Source organism: Triturus cristatus, chromosome 9 (genome assembly GCF_964204655.1).
Source record: "Triturus cristatus chromosome 9, aTriCri1.1, whole genome shotgun sequence".
Taxonomy (NCBI): domain Eukaryota; kingdom Metazoa; phylum Chordata; class Amphibia; order Caudata; family Salamandridae; genus Triturus; species Triturus cristatus.
Window position 1 is genome coordinate 72935069 of NC_140592.1, and position 20683 is coordinate 72955751.

At 44.7% G+C, this 20683-nt stretch overlaps 1 protein-coding gene across 9 annotated transcripts in view; it reads right to left on the bottom strand.

Annotated features, from left to right (window-relative positions):
- UROC1 (urocanate hydratase 1) overlaps positions 1-20683 on the bottom strand; it is a 424295-nt gene that overhangs the window by 127811 nt on the left and 275801 nt on the right. For all 9 annotated transcript variants that reach the window (XM_085624432.1, XM_085624429.1, XM_085624437.1 and 6 more), the window contains 2 exons: positions 17934-18055; positions 1962-2032 (listed from right to left, as the gene is read on the bottom strand). In XM_085624432.1, coding sequence (XP_085480558.1) covers positions 1962-2032; positions 17934-18055 — 193 coding nt within the window. The remainder of the gene's footprint in view (positions 1-1961; positions 2033-17933; positions 18056-20683) is intronic.

The window sequence follows — 20683 nt, forward strand, 5'->3', positions numbered from 1 at the left end:
GATCACACTCCATCACTCTCATGCAAGCACATATCCAATCAGAAGCACACATGTACCGTGACTCACATCACACAGCTCAATCAGACTGCAGCTAGGCCTCCTGCGACTCAAGGAGGTAGTGAAGCCATCCCTGCAACTCGTAGAGGGACAGCACACTCCCAGTGTCTCCAATCACACTCTTCCCCAGCCCTCTATGAAAGAGGTATCTACATTTTAAGAGTAAGGATGCAGAGCTTGGTCTTAAACTCGGTCATGACCTTTGTGTATCCTTTCTTCTGACCTTCTCCATTTTTATTTTCAATCATATTGGACCTGGGACTTTGTCAGATTGTGACCTACTTCGGTTGAGTCCAGACGCTTTCTCTGTGGGGTGTCCACCTAGAAAGACTTCAATAATATCAAGAAACTGTTTTTGGGGACATTGGCCTTAGAGAATATGTGGAAGCAACGTGTAAACTGTTACCAAGGAGTGGGGCTAGATGAGTACATTGAACAGGGACTCACTACCAGACGTTGATCTTCTCCTCGCCCGTGAGACACAAACACTCCTGTTTCCAGTACTTGGACTTGTAGCTGTGGGAACAGATTCTTCTCCACCAGCGACAGGGGGTTTCTCCCATGGACACCTGCTGGACTCAGGATAACAAACATATGGTGGAGCCAAAGCCCCTCTTTCAGTGGTGCTTCCTGAAGCTCATTCTGTTGATTAAAGAGGTCTGAGACAGCTGTACTGTCAAGCTAGTCCCAAATAGGAGGAACATGTAAGAGCCTGAGACTATGAGAAGGTGAGCTCAGCAACCTAAAAACCAGAGAACTTGATTAGCAGTAAAAGCGGAATTTGAAGGACTCCGTTTTTTTGTTTGTTTTTGGACTAGAAACAGCCTCAGTAACACAGCATCATCACATATTTTGGGTAGGCAAGTTCATAGAGCACAGGCTACTTCATTTTGATTGCACTACTGAACGTTTCTATGCATAAAAATCCCTTTGTACAAGGAATGACTAAGTAACCAGGAGCTTACTCATACAAAGAGAATACGACACACTCTTGGATGGATCCAATTAAAGGAAGGGAGACCTTCCATGTGCAAGACGACAAACAGTCAGTGGAAAAACACCAGAGAAAATTTGAGAGAGTGATCATCCACAGGTGTCTCTGTCCTGTACATCAGATGGTCCCAGCTGTGCCATATAAAGACAACACAAGTCAGACAGTGATAACCTTGGGCAGAGGCTCATTTGCTATGGATTCTTGTGGTGTATGAAAACATATCAATTTTGGATTTCAGCATAAGGTTTTCCGGGTTGACCAATGTCAGTGTGGACCTGTAGAGGGACATGAACAGGACGTTTCTTGTCCAGATGCCTTTAAGTGGGTATGACCAGAGAGGTGCCTTTTGTTGAAAATACTAGGTTTGTAGGAATTGGTAACTGATGGTTCTGAATGCTTTGCTATTCTTTCCATAGATCAGTTTGGGTACCCTCGGTTTCCTCACACTTGAGTGACATGCTCTGAGCCTTCTGCTTTCTAACCCAATCTTCAGCATTGCTCTAGTTTTCCTTCCAATCACCCAATTAATAATTGTCAGATTTCTTCCCTTTGATTGTACTGCTTGATCTTGCATAATAAAGATCCGGAATCCAATTCAAAATGTGTAGATTTATTTCATAAACCCAGCAGAAACCAGGAGGAGGACAGCCTGGACACTCCTCTTCCAGCGTTGGTCAGCCTGCAAGTGATCTCACTGGATTCCATAGTTACAGAATGTACTAGTTGGAACCCAATGAGGTCACATTGCTACAAGGACATAAACACAACACTTGACACAAATTAACATAGAGATTGTATTGCTGTAAAAACACATCCGATCAAAAGGTCTGTCTAAACAAATACCAATACAGTTCCAATGAAAAAATGTGGACACTGCTTTGTAGTACGTGAATTTCGCTACCGTGCTCACCAAGTCATGCCTTCCAGCTTCCCGGATCCAGCGGATGTTGTCATTGTATTGTTGCTGCACTGCATCGCCCACTGGGAAAAATACAAATATGTTCAGGCCCTTTAAGAAGACACATGCATGGGACAATATTAGCTATTGTAATAGCCATTTGAATCTTTTTATTTAAAAATTCTTCGATTGTCACTTTTAGACAGAAGGGCAGGGCCGGACTGGCTATAGCGGGCACCGGGCATTTCCCCGGTAGGCTGCTAGTGTGGGGGACGGTTTTGGGCCCCTGGGGGGCCGTTTTTGTTACCGGGGGTCAGCAATATCGGCCCCCTGTAACAAAATCGGCCGAAACCGGCCCTCGCAAACTGCTCGGCTGCACTCCCCCCTCACCCGGCGGAGCAGTTTGCCAGGGCCGGTTTCTGTTCCCAGTCCGGCCCTGCAGAAGGGGTTGAGTAATTTTCACATAACTGCCATTAATGCTCCAAACCCGGGGCCAGAGCGGGAACATCACCCTATAGTCACACTTTCATCAAGGTGCGATGTCTATGTTGCGGCCACTCTGCTACCTCCGACGGTCGGCTGAAACACGTCGGTACATTCAGACAGCGTAATGGACATATTTTTTCTCCCATATAACAGATTATAATTTTTAATCCTGCCAAGGGGGGCCCCTAATAAAGGAGATGGCGTACCCAGTTACACCGTTTTAATGATCTTTCTTGCTGCAATAGGGATCCATCTCATATAAGAATATTTGTCTGAAAACATGCCCACTCCATCCTGAGCACAGGTCTGCACCAGGGTCTGTTAGCAGCCCTTTGATGAAGCATGCCAATATTTAGTGGGTGAAGGCAATTTTATTAACTCTATGGGTTTTCTAGTTAGATTTCTCTCCTTTACTTCCATAATTCTTGGTTTCATTTTGGTCCTTCTTGTTTAGTGAGTTCAGGAGTCTGGTTGAGAGAGCGAGGGAAGGCTCAATCTGTAGGCACTTCAAGGTCTGTGTATAGTATAGTCACAGAATTTGCCCTCGTGGAATTAGTCCAAACAGCCTTGTCCACTTGGCCCTATCGATGTAGAAATTAAAGGCCCGCTTAGGATGTGGCTGTTGTAGCCTCTCTACCTCCTTGGAGAGCTTAGGCATAGAGAAGAACGTGGGGAGGGTGATAAACTGCACCACATGGAAAGATGGCACCACCTTCCCTCCCCATAATCAAACTTGCATCAAGGGATGGCTCTGGGCTGGTAGACTCTCAGATGTAGGAGCCGATCGCATCCCTTGACACAAGTTTGACTACAGGACGACCGACTACCTGTACCCCTAAGGGGCCATATTAAAACCCTAACAGGGATAAAACTTTAATCTGCTAGACCTGGAGACTGCATGCATACATGGGTGCGTGCATGTTATAGGTGTCCCTCCACAATAGGGAAACACACAACTTATTGGGGAATGTATATTACGCGGGAATCGATAGTCTTCTTGACCCAAAAATATGACTGACTGGCAAATAAATCGGTTGTAACATGTAGACCTACGGACTTGATGGTTTAGTAATTACATGTTCATATATTGGAGGGCCTCACCAATAAAGCTATTATTAGGACCCCTGCTAGTAAATCTTATTGGAGGACCCCACCAATAAAGATACTATTGGGACCCCCGCTAGTAAATCCTATTTCCTTGCAAGATCCCTCATACTTCTTACAGCAATTGCTGCATTCCATGTTGAGCCCATTCAGATGCGAAATAGTAATAATATTTATTGTTCGGTTTCTTAAAACCATTACACCTATAACAACATGAACAATGCATTAAAGTTTCACATACAAAACCTTCAAGGCATTTAAACTTATCATTAGTGCTCTATAGATAAACCAGTTTACTTCTACAGTAAAGCACTAGGGGGCATATGTATCAACATCACCATTTGCGATTCTCAAATAGCGATTTTTAAAGAATCGCTATTTGAGAATTGCAAAACGGGATGTATTTAAAAAATTGCAAACTTTTTGCGATTTCTTAAAATTCCTTAATTGCGATTAGTAAATTGCGAAATCGCAATTAAGGAATACCTGCCCATTCATTTCTATGGGCCAGGAGACCCATAGGAATGAATGGGAAGTAATTCTCAAATAGCGAATCGCAATTTGCTAATCGCAATTTGGGAATAATTTCAAAGGTGCAAGGGTGTCATGATGACACCCTGATGCACCCCTGAAATGAGCATGTGTGTGCATATGGCGCATATACATGCCCTAAGGGCATGTATGAGCGCCACGTGGCACTTTGTAAAATTAAAAAAAGTGCATTGTGAAAGGAAATCGCAAATTACCACCAACTGGAAGTTGGTGGTAATTTGCGATTTCTTAAGGATAATTCGCACAATTTGGGTGCTTTTTACATCTCATTTAAGAAATCGCAATTTGCGATTTCTTAAATGCTTCCGCAAAAATAAGAAATCGCTAAATTAGCAATTCCTTAATTTTGCGATGGGATTTGTCTCATACATCCCGATTACCGATTTTTTAATCGCAAACGCTGTTATTTTGCGAATCGCAGCGTTTGCGATTAAAAAATCGTTTGATACATATGCCCCTAGGTTTCAAGTCACCTTGCAGCCAGCTCCAAGGTCAATGGTTAGATTAAGGGAAAGGAAGAATTTAACTAGAAAAAAAAGGGAAACTACCTCAAAGCCAGGATTGTGCAAAAGTGCAAAGTGCAGAATAGAAGCAGACCTTGTCAATAAAAGATCAGGGCAAAATGCAAAATAGCAGCAAACTTCTTTTTTTCTTTCTACCGGAGTTGGTTGTGAGAGCCAGTTATTCACTTTAAAGCCAAGGCATAGTTTGGCTCAGTGTGCCTTAAATACTTAAAAACTCAGAATACACTGCACGGATCTATGCAAACGACACTTTGAAACAGGAATTTCGTGAACAAGTTTCACTGTAAAATCAGATTATAAAAAAAAAAAAAAAAAAGAAGTACACAGCTGCAGGGGGCAAATTCAGGGGATGAGCAAGGTGCAAAGATCTACCCACATTAGGCGGTTCTCAAACAAGGGCCAAATAGATATGCAGCTGTATATATGTTTATATATGTATATTTATACATATATATATATATATATATATATATATATATATATATATATGTATATTTATACACATATATATATATATATATATATATATATATATTACCTACTGGCGGTCGCCAGTAGGTAGTTATAGTTAGGACCCTGTTTCCATAGGAAAACCGCAACATTCTATTTTGAATAACTTTGGCGCCGGTCGACGAATCCTCGCGAAATTTTCAAAATAGGTGGGGCGCTGTGCTCCGCTCCTACCCTGAAAGTCTCGGGGGGATTAGTCAAGCGGGGGCTGAGATAAAAGGGGGGTCCCAAAACGCATTTTTCCCATGCATTTTTCCATAGGACCTTTAGACACAGCTACAGCCCGAACAGCTGAACAGAGTTCCTTGAAATTTGGCAGAGAGGTAGTCTACAGGTCAAGGAAGTGCCTTTTGTAGGTTTGGTGTAAATCTGTTCAGTAGATTCTGAGAAAATAGCCTTTAAATCAATATATATATCTGAGCCAGCTTACGGTGCGCTTACCGTACGCGTACGGTGACGTGCGCGAGCGCGATTCTGATTCGCTGTTCGATCTAAGTAAACATTCGAATCGGTCGAAACCAGGAAGCGGCGGCCGCCATTTTCTCTCTCGCACTCTGAGGGGGGCAGCATAAACAAAGTCCAAAAACATCTAAAGGGGCAGTATATTCAGTTCTAAACCACCCAGCATCGATATAGGTGTTCCCCAACAACCCCCAAGGCCAAAAAAACAATTTTAATTTTTTTCGAAAAATCGCCTATTACGCTTACCGTACGCGTACGGTTAAAAAGATTTAAAAAAAAAAATTATCCACACTTTCCCCACCCCGTGTGCCAATGGTGCCCGTATGGCATATAAATTTATTGAAACTACAAATGAATTCCTTTCACAAGGAAGCGCATAATACGTCCCCCATGTGCACACGGTGCGCGAAGCGCATCGTGCGTACATGGCCCATCCCGCGTAACGTGGGCACGCGGTGCGCGCACCGCGTGACCACCGTGCGTGCACGGCACTAACTGCGTAAAGTGGGCGCGCGGTGCGCGAAGCGCACCGCGTGCTCACTGTGCGCACACGGTGCGCACGGAACGAACTGCGTTAACTGGGCGCGCACGCCACGAATGGCGTAAAGTAACTTAGCATTTAAAAAACCGTACAAATTCACTGAAAAAACCATAGGTTTCACACACGTTATAGTTGGGAATTAGCATTTAAAAAACCTTGCAAATTCACTGAAAAAAACATAGGTTTCACACAAGTTATAGTTAGCTGTACATTTCACTCGTAAAAAACCAATGAAATTCCCCCGTTATAGTTAGTGCAGGCAACTATAACTCTCGCGACCGCAATCCTCTGCTGATGACATATGTGTCTTTATGAAAAAAAAATATTTGTAATATATGTATAGCTAAAATTTAATGGAAGAAGACATGGGCAAATAAGTGTCTAAATACAGTATTAGCATCAGCAGAGGATTGCGGTCGCGTGAGTTATAGTTGCCTGCACTAACTATAACGGGGGAATTTCATTGGTTTTTTACGAGTGAAATGTACAGCTAACTATAACTTGTGTGAAACCTATGGTTTTTTCAGTGAATATATATATGTGCATATGTGTGCGCGTAGAGAGGTAGAGAGTGAGTAGTAGTGAGTAGTAGAGAGTAGTGAGTAGTAGTGAGTAGTAGTGAGTAGTAGTGAGTAGTAGTGAGTAGTAGTGAGTAGTAGAGAGTAGTGAGTAGTAGAGAGTAGTGAGTAGTAGAGAGAGTAGAAGAGAGAGAGTAGAAGAGAGAGAGTAGAAGAGAGAGAGTAGCAGAGAGAGAGTAGCAGAGAGAGAGTAGCAGAGAGAGAGTAGCAGAGAGAGAGTAGCAGAGAGAGAGTAGAAGAGAGTGAGTAGTAGAGAGAGAGAAGTAGAGAGTAGTAGAGAGTAGCAGAGAGTAGCAGAGAGAGTAGCAGAGAGAGTAGCAGAGAGAGTAGCAGAGAGAGTAGCAGAGAGGGTAGCAGAGAGGGTAGCAGAGAGGGTAGCAGAGAGGGTAGCAGAGAGAGAGAGTAGCAGAGAGAGTAGCAGAGAGAGTAGCAGAGAGAGTAGCAGAGAGAGTAGCAGAGAGAGTAGCAGAGAGAGTAGCAGAGAGAGTAGCAGAGAGAGTAGCAGAGAGAGTAGCAGAGAGAGTAGCAGAGAGGGTAGCAGAGAGGGTAGCAGAGAGGGTAGCAGAGAGGGTAGCAGAGAGGGTAGCAGAGAGGGTAGCAGAGAGGGTAGCAGAGAGGGTAGCAGAGAGGGTAGCAGAGAGGGTAGCAGAGAGGGTAGCAGAGAGGGTAGCAGAGAGGGTAGCAGAGAGGGTAGCAGAGAGAGAGAGTAGCAGAGAGAGTAGCAGAGAGAGAGTAGCAGAGAGAGAGTAGCAGAGAGAGAGTAGCAGAGAGAGAGTAGCAGAGAGAGAGTAGCAGAGAGAGAGTAGCAGAGAGAGAGTAGCAGAGAGAGTAGCAGAGAGAGTAACAGAGAGAGAGTAACAGAGAGAGAGTAACAGAGAGAGAGTAACAGAGAGAGAGTAACAGAGAGTGAGTAACAGAGAGTGAGTAACAGAGAGTGAGTAACAGAGAGTGAGTAACAGAGAGTGAGTAACAGAGAGTGAGTAACAGAGAGTGAGTAACAGAGAGTGAGTAACAGAGAGTGAGTAACAGAGAGAGAGTAACAGAGAGAGAGTAGTAGAGAGAGAGTAGTAGAGAGAGAGTAGTAGAGAGAGAGTAGTAGAGAGAGAGTAGAGAGAGTAGTAGAGAGAGTAGTAGAGTGAGTAGTAGTGAGTAGTAGTGAGTAGTAGAGAGAGTAGTAGAGAGTAGTAGAGAGTGACTAGTAGAGAGTGACTAGTAGAGAGTGACTAGTAGAGAGTGACTAGTAGAGAGTGACTAGTAGTAGAGAGTAGAGTGTAGAGTAGAGAGTAGTAGAGAGCGAGTAGTAGAGTTAGTAGAGAGTGAGTAGCAGAGAGTGAGTAGCAGAGAGTGAGTAGCAGAGAGTGAGTAGCAGAGAGTGAGTAGCAGAGAGTGAGTAGCAGAGAGTGAGTAGCAGAGAGTGAGTAGCAGAGAGTGAGTAGCAGAGAGTGAGTAGCAGAGAGAAGGAGTGAGTAGCAGAGAGAGTGAGTAGTAGACTAGTAGAGAGTGAGTAGTAGAGAAACCCAAGAGTCCAGAGTAGGGTAACCCTCGCCTTTTGGACATGCACTTCTGTGTGTCCAATTTTGCCTCGGAAACGAGGTGTCCAATTTTACCATCAGGATTACAAGCACCAGAATGGAAAATCAAAAACCTGGAAGACTAAGTAAATCGGGAAACTAAAGCGTTCTGCTACACACTTCTTTGATTTGGAACTTTCTGCAGCCCGTACTACAAGTCCCAGAATACTTTGTGTCAAGGCCATGAACGCACAATGTTGTAGAGTAATCTGCTGGTAACTTTGAATAAATCCACTGCTTCTGTGCTTAAAATGATGGCCCCCGATTGACGCTGGCATGAAAGGTGCTAGTCGGAAGCGGAAATGAAACTGCAGATGCGTACTTCCTCGGACTAATAGCCGGATGTGCCCTCTCACAGGCGGTTGTCCTTGAGTCAGCTGCTTCTGTTAAACCTTACAGAGGGCTTCACGGGGAACCCCCGTGGGACAGCAAAACACTCGATTCGAAGAGTTCTGGACTGACCAGTGAACCCCTCCAGTTTGATACATGTGCACCCATGCATTACACAGCTTCTTATAAATTAACATTCGCAGTTTGCTTTTACAGCTCTTTTGCCGTATCCTCTCAGATAAGTGAATCTGAACAGAGCTGCGCCTGCTTTCCTGTTTCTGCCCACGTTTTGTCTATTTCAGCATATTTTCCGATCACGATAATTACTTTAGAAAAAGGACTAGGCTAGAAAAAGTTTCTTGTGTACTGTGGTAAGGAGGTAAATGCATATGCGATGGAGCGGCCGTATAAAGCATACCTTTCAACGTGAGATTTTCCCACAACTGTGCAACGGAAGAGAAAAAAAATACATAAAAAGCTCTGGGCTTTGGCAAAGGCAGCCGCGTGCTTATAATTGCATTGCGCTTTCACTTAAAGTGAAAGCGCGATGCAATTATAAACACGCGGCTGCCTTTGCCAAAGGGGAATGATCACAAAAAAGTGCGTAGTGGCTAATTAGGAGAGACAGTCTCCCGCCGCAAGTAAAAGATTAAATCCCGGTGGGCGGTGCTTAAAGGAGACAGGGTGGCAACAAGCGCCTATTGACATGCCTTCAGTGCAATCATTGCACTGCCTTTGGCATAATTTGTGACTCAAAACGACACGCACAAATCAAAACTTAAGGCGGAGCTGAGAAGAGGCTTCTGGAATCCTATTGATTCCAAGAAGCCTGGTAAGACGAGGGCATCGCATGCGCTGCTTACGTCAGGCCCAGACCTAAAAAACGAGCAATGAGAGGCTGGCTTGTGGGAACTGACGAAAAAAACGAGCAAGTGAGAGGCTGGCCCTGAGGGAACAGATGAAAAAACCTGCAATGAAGGGCTGGAGTGAGAGAACAGATGTAAAAAAATAAAATCACAAATGAGGGCTGGCCTGACAGAACAAATGGAAAAAAACAGCAAATGAGGGGATGTGATCAGGGAATAGATGGAAAAGAAAAAAAAAACATTGCAAATGAGGGACTGGACTGAGGAAAGATATGGAAAAAGCTTCGCAAGTGAGGGCTGGCGTGGGGGGAACGGATTAAAAAACCCTGTAAATGAGGAATTTACCTGAGAGGACAGATGAAAAAAACACGCAAATGAGGGACTTTACTGAGGCAACAGATGAAAAAACCTTGCAAATGAGGGGCTGGTCTGAGGGAAAAGATGAAAAGAGCCCGCAAATGAGGGGCTGGACAGAGTGCAAATGAAAAAAATCTGCAAATGAGGTGCTGACGAAAAACAACCACAAATGAGGGGCTGGACGGAGGGAACAGATGTCTCACAAATGAGGGGCTGGACTGAGGGAACAGATGTCTCACAAATGAGGGGCTGGACTGAGGGAACAGATGTAAAAAACAACCTCACAAATGAGGGGCTGGACTGAGGGAACAGATGCCTCACAAATGAGGGGCTGGACTGAGGGAACAGATGCCTCACAAATGAGGGGCTGGACTAACAGAACAGATGTAATAAAACATCACAAATGAGGGGCTGGACTGAGGAAACAGATGTAATAAAACATCACAAATGAGGGGCGGACTGAGGGAACAGATGTCTCACAAATGAGGGACTGGACTGAGGGAACAGATGTAATAAAATCACACAAATGAGGGGCTGGACTGAGGGAACAGATGCCTCACAAATGAGGGGCTGGACTAAGGGAACATATGCCTCACAAATGAGGGGTTGGACTGAGGGAACAGATGTAAAAAACAACCTCACAAATGAGGGGCTGGACTGAGAGAACAGATGCCTCACAAATGAGGGGCTGGACTAAGGGATCAGATGCCTCAAATGAGGGGCTGGACTGAGGGAACAGATGTACTAAAACCTCACAAATGAGGGGGCTGGACTGAGGGAACAGATGCCTCACAAATGAGGGGCTAGACTGAGGGAACAGATGCCTCACAAATGAGGGGCTGGAGTGAGGGGACAGATGCCTCACAAATGAGGGGCTGGACTGAGGAAATAGATGCCTCACAAATGAGGGGCTGGACTGAGGGAACAGATGTAATAAAACCTCAAAAATTAAGGGGCTGGACTGAGGGAACAGATGCCTCACAAATGAGGGGCTGGACTGAGGGAACAGACGTAATAAAACCTCACAAATGAGGACTAAGCTAAGGGAACAGATGAAAACTCTCAGTGAATGAGGGGCAACAGTTGAAAATCCCTCAACAAATTAGGGCTAGCATGAGAAACCAGCTCAATAACCCCCTCCCCACCCCCCCCACACCCCACCCCCACCTCTCCGCAAATGAGGGGCTGGCCTGACAATAGTCATCAAGAATGGGAGGTATTTCTACCGGAGACACGGGTCCCGGAAGCAGTAAGACCTAAAATAGAACAGGATGACAAAACATAATTAAGTCGATGTAACCGGGCCTGGGACACTACACTTTTGAGTCACCTGTAAAGTAACCTAAACCTGTGTTTAATAAACTTAAACACAATACTTCCTCCCATGGCAATGAGTGAGTGTGATTATTTATTAATGGCCAAACATTGCTGATCGAACGCAGCCGTGTTAAGTGAGGCGAGCACGTGCAAGGTGCCAGCGAGAGCTCCAAGTGCCTCACGCCGCCAAGATGGCCAGGCTGCGCCCAGGTACAGCGCCTCTTAGCGTTCGATCTATGAGGGCAAAAGGGCTCACGGCGCTAGAAGTGCGGCGAGCAGGCGCGTGGTACGGGGCACGGTGTTTGTGTCTGTACTACCGAACAGCTGCGAGAGTGGCCATTTAAATTTAAAAAGAGGGTTTGTCTTAAATTTCAGGTGAAAAACAATGGTTAAAAAAAATGTGAGGGCATGGCCCTGCCTGGTTTGTGTCTTGAGACACAACCATGCCGAAGTTTTTCTGCGAGACGGTCCGCCAAAGCAAACACATTAAAAGATGGCAGTTAAGAAGCAACATTTTCTAATTTAATACAATACATCTAATGGCGCATATTCTTGACTTCTGCCGCACTCCCGAGATTTTCCATTTTTTTTATGATGCAGGTTTAAACTGGGGAGCTCTCGCAGACAGTCTATAGACTCTCCTGCCGAATATTCTGGCGTGTCCAACTCTGACATTTGGCCGTGTGGTCTGCGCCTGAAAGAGTGCTTCAAGGCACATCTCGGCTTGCATGGTGGTGGCAATCTGACATCCAGGCCTTGAGACAAAGCGACCAGGATGAAAGACTTCGTAATACAAAAGCTGCCTATAGCGACTATTATTTGCCACAGGTCATACAATGTGGTGAAACGGGGGAGCCAGGATTAGAAACTCACGTGCCCAGATTCCTTAGAAGACAATTTAGTCACAACCTGACATTGCAAGGAGCAAACAGTTTATGATTGATTGGTAATGCTGATGCCTGAATGTCGAGGAGAAGTTATGGCCGGAAGTCGCATCCCAAGGGCAGCGACTGACTTGTCAACACTGTAAAACCGAGCGCCACCCGCGCGCACTCCTCTGCTTCACCAAACAGTGTTGCCAGGGGCAGATGTCAGTCACATTTTGCAGCATGTAGAAAGAGTATCAAAGCTCATAGTATGTGTAGGAAAGTCAGTGGCGGCTGGTGACATTTGAAAGTAGTGAGGCGTAAAAGTTTGGGGAGAGTGCTCGGTGGCGAGTGAGCCTGACTGCCATGAGGTGGGTTTGATGGTCCTTCTCGCCTTTTTTGTAATTACTCTGGCTATCCCCAGAGCTCAACTAACACAGGCTATCAGTATTCAGATGCTGATTAAGTGGTCGTGTAATATCTGAAAAAACTCCAGGTGAAAATGGCGAACACTGCACAGAGATGGTACCGTGACCACCGAAGCGCACACGGTATTGGACAGGCACACAATTAATGCACATGCGAGGTAATTGGCCACAGTGGGTAACAACTAAAGGAATTGGAGCGATTGACACCCTGAAAACAGGCAACATATGCAGGGAACAAGCCCCTAGGCATCCTATGTGATAATGTGACCCAAGAACACCACCCAGCATGGATGCAACGATAAAAGAGTATGCATGCAAAATGAATAGCATATGAAGAGAGCAGTGCCTGAATAAACAAAAAACAGTAATAAACGCATTCATGAACGAAATAAATGAATTTACCAACCAGGAAAGAAACACTAAAATACTCATTTATGAGACTCCATGCCATCTGAGCTCCTCGCAGAACATTTCACTACAAGTGACATCACACAGCCAGGTCCTTACCAAGGCTGCACATCCCACCCCTTAAAATACAACAATCTGCAAACACCAGAATCATTGAGGGAAAACAAACCGTGTGACAACACCATGTTAATTTTTTAAATAATTGTCTGTGTGGTATTTTAGATCAAGTCCTTGCGTGCACTGGTCTGTGTAACTGTGCAGTGCTGTTTACATACCACTCGCCCAAGAAACTGAACTAATAAGCTCTCTGATTCGTACCCTTCACTTCCTCACACCCGTGGCATCCATACCAACAGCGGCCGCCATTACCGGATGTCCACTTCTCTATTCCTAATCCCAGCAGAATCACTGTTTCCGCGGTTTGCCGGTTACCTTTAACCAATTTTCCTCATGTCTGGAAACCTCTGAAAAGGTCAAATTTTCAGACTCGCTTGTAATTAGAGTCACATAACTTGAAGCAACAAATATCCGCATATTAACTTGTGCGTGCCCAGACACAATCTATGTATGTGTCAGGAAAGCACCCATTGTGTACATCCATTATGCGGCAGTGAAGGATGGGCGTTATGAACGTTTGAGGTGCTTTCTGCAGAGTTCAATGTTTGTGTGCATTTAGTAGGTGCGTGCTTACAGTAAACAGTCATTGTGCCACACCCCCCACAGTCTCCCGGGCCACTTTTGTCCTGTAGTGTAAGGAGATCCTATTGAAATGCGGGTAATATGACTGTCTCTTTTCGAATTAATATGCAATGGGGCTCTGTTTTACGTATTCAGAATGGGGAGGGGGTGGTGTGTTCATCCTGCACCGCACAAGCAAGTAGCACGGCTTACCTAAGACGAACTGGAAGATAAGGGATTTGTCCAGGATCGCAGCATTTGGCCATGTAGTGAAGACCCGTTTAGAACTCGACTGTATGGCCATTTGCCGCCTAAACAATCTAGTATCTGGGCCTGCAGCTGCACATTCACATTTATATAACGTTTTATATAGCAGTTCTTGCCGTTTACTTTCTAATCATTGTGAATAGCTAGCCCTGCTTTTATCAGTGGCGGCCCTTGAAAAACAAGTCAAGGCGCACATGTACTCACCGGTTTTAACTTGGTCAGGGACACGGTGTTTCTCCCAGAGGTGTCTCAGGGGCCCAGATGCAGCTCGTTGAAGGAAGGAGGGAAATAGGAACCCAGCACAGACCGAAGGAATCAGTGTTGGAAATCCCGCCTCCTATTCTCATAGGCTGACAGCAACAAGGGTCAGCCAGTCACAGGAGGAGGCGGGATCCTCGAAGGATGTTATGAGTTACGTCACAGATCCGGTCGAGCCGTGTATTCGACCAAAGTACTGGCAAAACTGCTGCACTAAGTAGCGCCTGCTTGCCCTCACCACTGCCTCACAGACGCACACTGCACATGCGGGATTTGGGCGGCATTGAAGTCGTCCACCTCACATGCGCAGCGTGTGTATGTACAGGGCTGTGCTGCACTGCCACCAGAATGGACAGTGTGAGTGCCGCAGCCTCAGACCTGTCAATCTCCTTCTCCGTCCTCTGGAGACTGGTGGGGCTCCGCCCCCTACGCCCTCATGCAGGAACCGCCGCTGAGGAAAGTGCAGTATCATGTGGTGATGCTGGTTCGGCCTCACCATGTAATACTAACAAGACACCGCAAAGATGGGCCATGGATTCACAATAATAAATCCTTAGCTCAGTCCTGGTAGAGTGGCAAAGAGCAGTCAGGCTTTACTAGAGGAACATGTGTTAAGCATTGCAGAGTAGCAACAATCACAATAAGTAATTGACACGACTCAAAGGAAATATGACAAATTTATAGGAATACGCAGATTTTTTAAATATATCTAGACACTAAAACGAACACAATTGGATGCATATAACCAGAGTTATGGATTTGAGAAGAAATCCTAAATCAGTTCAATTCAATACTGTAAAGTTTACTGTAGCGGTCAATGGGAAAAAGGTACTAGTGACAATCGGTCACTTACAGGTCGAGTTACGAGGAACCCACAGAGGGTGAAGGTGATGCAGGCCCCAGTACCAAGCCACATCAGTCGGTTCAATTTTACCTGGCCCGAGAAGCCCGGTGCAGAGTTGTCCTAGCTGTCCGTGGTGCTGAAGCGGGTGAGACTGTTTTACCACTTAGATGGTGCTGAGCAGGCAACTGATGCAAAAGATCAACAACGGGGCCACTGCCGTGGTTAGGTGAAGGGGTTGCGTGGTTACCTCTCGTTCCAACAAAGACGGTGGTAAACGCACTGGTCACCAGCAAGCCTTGGTGGCGATAAGGTCAACAAGATGATGCTTCAACGTGTGGAAGTCCGGGGGGGGGGGGGGGGGAAGAAACGGTAGCTCCCTAAAACTTGCAGAAGGTCAGGACTACATTTTGCAAATTCCACTGGACCATCTACTTTTGGGCGACTCCTCACAGGGCCCGATGGGCAGTTATTCTTTTGTTCTGGGATGCTGTTTTTCCCCAGGGTTGCAGGCGACTAGTGCCACTAGTCCAAGGGAGTCTGGAGTTGCCTTTGGCTCTCAAAGGGGTCCCTCTGTCTGGGGGAGCCAGACTTTGGTCCAGGACGAGTTGCACTCGTGCAGTTCCTGGAGTGTCATCACCGGTGCAGAGTATCCTACCTTTCTTTTGTGCAGCTCCTGTTGTCACATACTTGGGTCTCTTCTTTGCTTTACTTTACAGTCTTCACAGATATGAGGTTCTGGTGTCAGGGGTGTGCTTTAAATCCTAGATTTAGGGGTGTGGGTACAAGTGCCCAATGGGCTACTTGCCCTAGCAGGTAATCTGCCCCTGAGGTGAATACATCTGGGGGTGTGTGTCACCTTCTCTACCCAGAACCCTCTATTCTCCCACTTCACAAAAAATGGCAGAAACCTTCTTTGGCTTCACAGACCAGGCAGCCCACCCTAGGGGTGTGGCTAGCCTTCTGGGATTGTACACCCTATGACTCATTTTCCTGCCAGCCTGGGCGCAAATGCGCGTGGGGGAGGGCAGCTTTCCCCTTTGGGCGTCAGCCTGCGTGGTTATCAGAGGTGGTGCAAGCTTTGAAGCTCACCGCCTTGTTGTGCCACTTCACTAGACATCCTGTCAAGAAGGGGGGTGTCACCTCCTTCCTGGCCAGGCCTTTGTTTCTGGCTCCTGACGGCTCTCACAATGCCTGGCAGGAGGTCAGATTCCTGTCTTGGCAGTGGCAGCTGCCAGCCAGAGCAAAGGGAGGCTGGGACAATCAGGTGGGCAACTTCTAAGGTAGGAAACCTCTAAGCTAGCCATCTGGGTGCTTGCCACATCAAACCAGACATTGGAATCATGTCAGGGGTGAGGAGGTACGTCGTTTGATACCAAACAAGACCAAATTCAGTGGTACCATAACGGAGCAGGCAACCCTGGGAGCCAGTCCATGTTATCCTATGGACCCTTGAACACTTATAGGAGTCCTTAATGGAAAGGGCTAATATAGGGACATATAAATGTGTCCTTATATGTCCACAATTTTGATATACTGCACCCTGCCTCCTGGGTTTAGGAGGTATACTTCAAGGGTTACCAATACATATTAAAGATGGTGCTTTGACCTTGCCACTCATGGTGAGGGTAAAGTCCAGCTGGAGCAGTTTGCACGGTTCCTGCAGTCGACAACGGCAGGCCTGCTGTCATCTGTTTATTGGAGTCCCTCATGGCGGCACAAATAGTGCTTTAGGCCCTGGAGAACCCTTTAACACCCATGCCCTGGGTGCCCTTCGCACCAGTTTACTAGGGACCTATAAGGGGGTTAAAGTCCTTGCCAACAGGGAATACCAATTTGCTACATCGTGTTTTAGGGAGAGTGAACTGGGACCTGGGGAGCGGGCTCCAGTGCACTTTCAGAGTAAATGCCATCAGCATTGGGGCAAAAAAGGGTGGGGATAACCACACCAAAAGGGCACTATCCCCCAGTAAGGTTTTCATAAACTCTGGACATTAACATTAATTTAGATAAGAAAGCGCCCTGAGCAGAGGCACCAGCATCGACCGGGCAAATACAGCAATGAAGTCACTTGATGAGAGCGCATGCGCTTTCCAGCTGTCTTCCTCATATACTTCTCTTCCCCACTGCCGTGCTTAGTGTTTCACTCACTCTCGAGTGCTTCTCCCTTTTGTGGCTTTTTCGTTTGTGTGCTTCTGCCTATTGTGTTGTTTCCCCCTCCCACCTGCACGCTTAGAGTTGCCGAACCATCATATCCGTCTGCTCCCCATTGCCGCCCCCTCCTCCCATACGTAGTCTTTATTCTTACAGGTTTTGCAGTGGACCAGGCTGCAAATTGCTCCTGGCAATACGCCTTGAAAGCGCTTTTGCACTATTTCTTTTTTTAATTTAATAGTGCATCTTGCATTGGGGAGTACATATGAAGGACCAGAGTCATTTTTGCGTGCAGAGGAGTAATTGTGCCTTTTTAAAAAAAAAAAATAGCTTTTCACCATGCTGTACAGCATCTTACCGATGCTGTACAGCATGGCTAAATGCATTGGGAAAGCCAATAGATCCCAAAGGCGAGACTTATTGGCCTATGTTCCCTTAAATAAGGGCAGGCTTACTTTCAGTTAAAAATCTCTAAATAACTTCTGTTCAAGCAGCATGGGGCCCTGAAAAGCTCTGCGGCCAATGGCAGAATGACCCCTCTGATGTGCCCTACTGACAGCCCTGCGCAAGACCAGAAAAGAACCTCACTGGTCACTCATGCACAATACCAAATCTCTTCCCACACTGGTTCACAACAAATGCAACACACTGCCACTCGTGCACTCCCCAGAGGGAGGAGCGTGTTACCCTTCCACAAATGCCCTTCGGCGACCCAATACAGGGAACAAAGTGCTGTATAAATGCTACACTATGAACTGACCTACGTTGCACTGTTTACGACTCTCTCCTTTTATTGCGTTTGTGCATGTCTAATATGAGCATGGAGTGCCCTTCACCTACATACTTGTAGGGCATTCTCACTGGAATAGCTGCCAGTTAATCTTACCTCCTTGATTAATGATGTTTTCCAGCTCAGAAGCAGCAATAAGGTCTGTGACCGACAGGTCCTGGGGGTCACCAGAGGTACAGACCCAGCGGAAAGGCCCGAACCCCAGAGAAAAAATGTCACTGTAAATAGAATATATTTAATTAAAAAAAAAGATGGATGAGATTCCAGGGTTATTTACCCTGGCATTTAGCAATGCTTATCTTTCATTTACTTATCCTAAAGGAATTTAAAATATTTCATAAGAAAGAGGCGAACTGTAGAACAGATTCTTTCTGGACACCCTTCTGAAACCAGAGCAATGGGATACAGCTTTAACCAGAAGGAGCCTAGCTCCCAAACACTGTGCAAAGGTAGGTGGTGTACTATCTGTTGAGCTAGTGCTTTTCGACTAAGCATAATATAATATAATAAATATATATATATATATATATATATATATATATATATATATATATATATAAATAATGACTGCGTATCGATTTCCAATTTGATTTCCAACTTGGTTCTCATACATGCATTTATTTAGTTGTAACTATAGCCATACATTATTTAACAGTCATCCTTCAATGTGTTTCTGGACTATGTTTATTTACTATCACGGTATTTCCTTTTTGAGTGGATAAATCATGTAGTGTTATATTTTAGATATACAAACAGTATTCACTAGTACGTATACGGAGAGCAATACGTAAAGTAACAATGTAGATGTATGCATAAACAATATGAAAAACGAAAAGTAGTCTTTTTTTCTATGCAGATATCTGGGTAAATACTTTTTTTTTAGTTATTTAGGATTAAGAAATGTATCTTTCCTCTTAAATATACAGATTATAATTGTTCTGAATGTTTTTACATAGAACTTTGCATTTCTTTTGCCTATTTAAAATGTATTGTATTTGAGCAATGCAATGTTATCCTAAGTTTATACTTCTATGTTTATGCTTTCAGTGTTGTTATGGCAACCTTCTAAGTAACTCAGCATATAATGGCTGCCGAATGTGAAGCCTGTCGTTGTGATAAAGGCGGCTTGCCGTCGCCACGCGTAGTGGCCCTCGTTGTGAAATAAACCCGTTCCTTGCTTTATACTCACGGTGTCTACGCCTGTCAATATTGCTTTTGGCAGGACTGGATGGATATATATATACACATATACACACATACATATATATATATATATATATATATATATATATATATATATATATATATATATATATATATATATATATATATATATACACACACACACACACACACACACACACACACACAATTATACATAAGCACACCTTATAATATATACAAAACATCTTTACCGTTTAGTATTCCTACACCTAACCCCACCTTTCATTAGGTATAACCTGGCACAAACAACACCCTCCTGCTCAGAGAAGGTTGTCAACTGGCTTCATTATTTACTATGTGTGGGTGTTGTGTTACCAGAGGTTAGCCATGTGAGGTGCTGAAATTGCTGCTGTTTCTTTTTGGCAGCAGTAAATTACACTCGTAAATTTGGCTCGACTCCCTTTGTCTGAGGGTGAAAATTTGTAAGTCTACGCTTTTGAATAACTTTACAACCTGATTTTGTTAATAGTCCAAATTATTAAAGTTGCTGAAAAGCGCGATAATAAATTACACATGTAAATTACTCTCAAGTGTAAATTACTTTTAATAATAGCCCCAGTGAATTGTATGAACGCATTTGAACCGCTGCAAGACATTCCTGTGTATTTGTAATTGCAGTCAACATACCAAATGGAAACAAAAATACATAACTGGACAACCTCTATGTTTAAAAGAGTCCAGTTATTGGTGGAGTAATGGACACTTACAAATGCATCTATTGGTTCTTAGAAAGGCTGTCACGTATATGTGGACTAAAGTTGGATAGATTTTTGTAATTCCATCAAATAACTTGGAAGGGTTCACAATTTGTCTATTGTGCTTAAAGGATGTTCACTAGATTCATGTACAGCAGACTTAATACCAGGTTCATGTTATACCTGTAAAGATATAATGTAAAATAATGTAATATGAAAACTAATTAAGTTATAAAATATTCTGCTGCTTAAAGAAGAGCTATGTGTGTTCCAAACTTGCTTCCATACAATGGATTTACTTTTTTAGATTTAAGGAAAAGTAGTTGCCCATACCGGTGGTGTTACCATGTGCACAATATTGTGGCAGGCCCAACATTCATCAACAGGGTTTATAGCAAAGGGCAGCAACCAATATGCCCCACACACTGCAAGATTCAACCTTCCTTGGAAAAAGAAAACAAAAAGGTGCACAGCCTGACCAGAACCATATGCCAGCATCCTGGGCAGTGCTCAGGGCTTGTACCAATAGCAGGATCAAGGATGCTTGACCAGTTTAGGATTGAATCCTTCCAATGCAAACCACTGTATGCATGGTACTCACTGTTGTACAAAGGAGGGCAGATGAATTACTCTGAGCAAGTGTAGTTTCGCGTAGTTGCAGATTATTGGCCTAGTCGTAGTTTGCACAAATTTTCACTCTAATGGGCTTTGCATCGTTTTTTTCTCACATGTCTGAGTTGGCTTTGGTAACCGGTGAGCCTTTCATATGGCAATAAATACCTTTTTCAGCTTTTCCTCCAGAGTACTAAGAAAACTTGTCACCCAAGTAACTCGTGAGAATTTAGTATACAAAGTAGGCCTGGGCAGTAAATTCCGTTCCGCTTGTGGAGTTTGGGTAATTTTGCGTTCCGCGGAGAACGTGGAATT